Here is a 4,000-nt window from a genome sequence, read left to right as displayed (position 1 = left end):
CAGTGATATGTGACACGCATTTAGTCTATCATGCTAGTATGCCGAAATACTTATTTGTAGGGCTCGGAAGTTGTAGGAATTGCATATTGTTCTGTATGATCTCAATTTATAGCAGACCCAGCTAATTAGATAGAAATAGAAATTTGAAGTAGGTATACAATTGCGAGTTAAAAAAATTGAAAATTGAAAATGTATATTTCACCAATTTTAGCTAAAAAAGCGCACATTTCATTGATTTTATACGGATATTTTTTCGCATATTTAACATTTTTAATACATATTTTGCAATTTTTTCGTGCATATTTTACATTTTTTAGCTCCTACAACTTCCGAGCCGGGAGCCCTAGTTATTACTTATTTTAGTATTTACTGTACAATTTACTATTTAGTGCTGTATTTAATATGGCATTTAAGCTTTTATAACATCTATAGGTACCAACCTTGTACAACTACAATAACGTTGACAAAGATGAAGAACTTTAGATTGGTTCAATATAAAATAAAGAAATACATAATATATTTTTATATACACTAACCTATATTCGGAAGTCATATTTTCCGGTAAGCGAAGCCTATGATCCTTCCATGTTTGAGCAAAAAAAATATCAGCAGCGTATGTCTTATGGAAAATATCGAAACATTTAAATGTTAAATAGTTTTTAATTTAAATTGAAATACAATCTTAGTTACCATCGCATTTTCATCGATTGAATCTAAGCCCATCACCGTAACATGAAAATGAACTTTTGTTGCTGTGCCATCTATTTTGGGTGGTCTCATTTTATCATATTGCTTTGCATCCTCTGGCAGAATATCTCTGAATTCCAAGCATTTTGAATACCTAAATTGAGAGCTTGAAAAGAAAACAAAAAATTAACTACACGTGAATTTAGAATTTAAAATATGTAGGATTGAGTTTGTGTTTAAGTTTAAACACTCTAAAGGTGAAATATTTTTATAGATTATATAAAATTAAGGAATAGTTAAAATATGTCAGCAAAAAAAAATTGTTTAATTTCTAAGATTTATGCTGGATAAGTAATTAAGAAATTTTTCTATTTCTTGGATAAATTAAATGCATAAAAAATGGTCAACATATTTCCTGTGCTTTTATTTTGAAAATCTGAGCACCCTAAGATTATAAAACAATATTATAAAATTATTAGCGTTCTTACTTACTTGATAACATAAAGGAAAATTATAAGCTTAGTTATAATAGCACTGGATATTTTATTTGTATTCCAATTCTTCATAACTAAATTTTAACCTAAAACATGAAAAACATATAGGTAGTCATATTTCAATTAAATGTTATTATTTCTGGTATAATTGCATACCATATAATTTAAATATTCATGAATGTATAAAAAAAAAAATAAAAAATGTATATAGTATTATCTATATTATCTATATAATATAGACACTAGAAAGAAACTATGTTTTTTACGATTTATGTTGATACAATTGATTATTCTATGTTAAATAGGTTGAAAATGTAATACCTATAAAGTTTTTTATAAGTGTTTCTTAATTCTTATGATACAATTTAAAACAATTAAAAATACATGGCTTATAACTTAAAGTTAAAAATTAAAATTATTTGTTAAACAGTCGTTATTTTACGCGTGAATAGGTACTTACCAAATTTCATAAAAATTTAAATTTTAAACATGAGACGCTCATATTAAATATGTGTGGAATTACACTCAACTTTTTTTATTATTTCCAAAAACTAAATATTATAAGGAACCTTCAAACCTTGTATTAATTTTTCCAACCTTAGGTATGAATTTTTAACTAAAAAATAATTTGAAAATTTTCGTAATTTTGATGAATTATGTCAAAATTCTAAACTTTGATATTTTTAATATAATATTATTGCCATCTATTTTTGATATCTTTTATTTATTTTATTTGGTGAATAAACTACTTATGAAATACCTTATATTAAGTACATAGGTTTTTGACCTAGAAAATATTTTGGTATCAAATTAAAAGAGTCATAATATTATTTTGAAGATGTTATCGTGTATAGTAAATTAATAAAGAAGAGCTACATAGAAACTGAAATGGTCACTATACATTTGCATGGCGCATATAATATAGTATTATTATATTAACATATTTGACTCTTTTTGTACTTTTAATAGATATTTTATGTCGATTTTAGTGAAGTAAAATTGTTGTATAATAATCTTACCTTTATATTTTATAAGAGGTCAATTCACTCTAATTTTTAAGCTAACGTCGTAACTAAATGTTTTCAAAAACAGAACGCAAACCATACGCCATTGAAAAATCGTAAATTTCCCATCAACCGTTGTTGCATAGAATCAAACAATCGTTAACAAAAATCAATACCTACTCACCTACCATTTTAAGTATAAACCTAAGCATTAATGGTGCAATAAAATTATTGATGAAAGGACGTTTCAATGTCCTATAAAAAAAAAGTTAATTGAAGGGCTTGTTGCCAAACGAGCCTAGGCCACGTTTTGAAATTTTTCAAAAAAACAAAAATGGTTTGAAATGTACCTATAGGCTATATTTATTAAAAAAAATTGAATTCTATGAAAGATATTGGTTAATAATATATTAATATGTGTGGACATTGTTTGTTCGTCTATGTTCTATAAACATTTTATAAAAATGTAATGAACTTGACCCGGCATGGATTTATTTTGTTTTTTCCCACAATAAATTTAATATTAATATCATTTTATTAGTTTTTATGGAAAAATGTGTCATATTAAATAAATTATTATTTTATTATTTTAACCAAAACAAATTATATATTATTTGACATTATAACTAAGTTGTGCAATGTATGCAGTATGCATAACGTATTACTTTTGTTTACTTATTATGTTAAAATGTGACTATTGATTGCAGCGAAAACCAGATAAGTCAATTTAAAAATATAACCTAAAGGTATGCCTTATATAGGTACCTACTTATACACAAATTACCAACTAGTCTGGTAGTAGCCACTAGGCATTTTTAAAAAAAATTAATTCCGTGTAAAAGTGGAATTGTTTGGTTTTTTGAAGCAGCCCCTTCAATTGAGTTATATTTTAATGAATGTTTTAAACTTTAAAAAGTTAAGTTAAGACAATACAAAATTTAACTGAATTAGTTAATAAGTTAAAAACAAAAAAAAATAACTAGTTAAGTTAATGCCCACCTTTGTGTTAAGGAATGCATAAACACACACACACACAGGTGGGCACTTATAATTAACTAGTTAGTTTTTTTTGTTTTTAACTTATTAACTAATTCAGTTAAATTTTGTATTGTCTTAACTTAACTTTTTAAAGTTTAAAACATTCATTAAAATATAACTCAATTGAAGGGGCTGCTTCAAAAAACCAAACAATTCCACTTTTACACGGAATTAAATTTTTTTAAAAATGCCTAGTGGCTACTACCAGACTAATTGGTAATTTGTGTATAAGTAGGTACCTATATAAGGCATATCTTTAGGTTTTATTTTTAAATTGGCTTATCTGGTTTTCGCTGCAATTAATAGTCACATTTTAACATAATAAGTAAACAAAAGTAATACGTTATGCATACTGCATACATTGCACAACTTAGTTATAATGTCAAATAATATATAATTTGTTTTAGTTAAAATAATAAAATAATAATTTATTTAATATGATACATTTTTCCATAAAAACTAATAAAATGATATTAATATTAAATTTATTGTGGGAAAAAACAAAATAAATCCATGCCGGGTCAAGTTCATTACATTTTCATAAAATATTTATAGAACATAGACGAACAAACAATGTCCACACATATTAATATATTATTAACCAATATCTTTCATAGAATTCAATTTTTTTTAATAAATATAGCCTATAGGTACATTTCAAACCATTTTTGTTTTTTTGAAAAATTTCAAAACGTGACCTAAGCTCGTTTGGCAACAAGCCCTTCAATTAACTTTTTTTTTTATAGGACATTGAAACGTCCTTTCATCAATAATTTT

The 4,000-nt window shown here is 25.1% G+C and overlaps 1 protein-coding gene across 1 annotated transcript; it reads right to left on the bottom strand.

Annotated features, from left to right (window-relative positions):
• Positions 1-329: 329 nt before the first annotated feature.
• Positions 330-1,302, bottom strand: LOC100159973 (gamma-aminobutyric acid receptor subunit alpha-6-like). Its single transcript, XM_029485538.1, has 3 exons — positions 1,180-1,302; positions 691-853; positions 330-619 (listed from the first exon to the last, which is right to left on the bottom strand). Exons 1-3 carry the CDS (start codon positions 1,251-1,253, stop codon positions 410-412), a joined length of 447 nt encoding a protein of 148 aa, XP_029341398.1. The 5' UTR covers positions 1,254-1,302; the 3' UTR covers positions 330-409.
• Between the last annotated feature and the right edge of the window lie 2,698 nt (positions 1,303-4,000).

This window comes from Acyrthosiphon pisum, chromosome X (assembly GCF_005508785.2).
Source record: "Acyrthosiphon pisum isolate AL4f chromosome X, pea_aphid_22Mar2018_4r6ur, whole genome shotgun sequence".
Taxonomy (NCBI): Eukaryota; Metazoa; Arthropoda; class Insecta; order Hemiptera; family Aphididae; genus Acyrthosiphon; species Acyrthosiphon pisum.
The sequence above is the reverse complement of the archived record's forward strand: the minus strand, read 5'-3'. Positions and strand labels throughout refer to the sequence as shown.

Bases quoted from the DNA above. Each gene is read 5' to 3' on its own strand.
- LOC100159973 (XM_029485538.1), bottom strand. From the start codon at position 1,253: ATGAAGAATTGGAATACAAATAAAATATCCAGTGCTATTATAACTAAG. The intron at 854-1,179 runs GTAAGTAAGAAC...TTTCTTTTCAAG, and splicing joins ATTTTCCTTTATGTTATCAA to CTCTCAATTTAGGTATTCAA. The intron at 620-690 runs GTAACTAAGATT...ATTTTCCATAAG, and splicing joins CAATCGATGAAAATGCGATG to ACATACGCTGCTGATATTTT.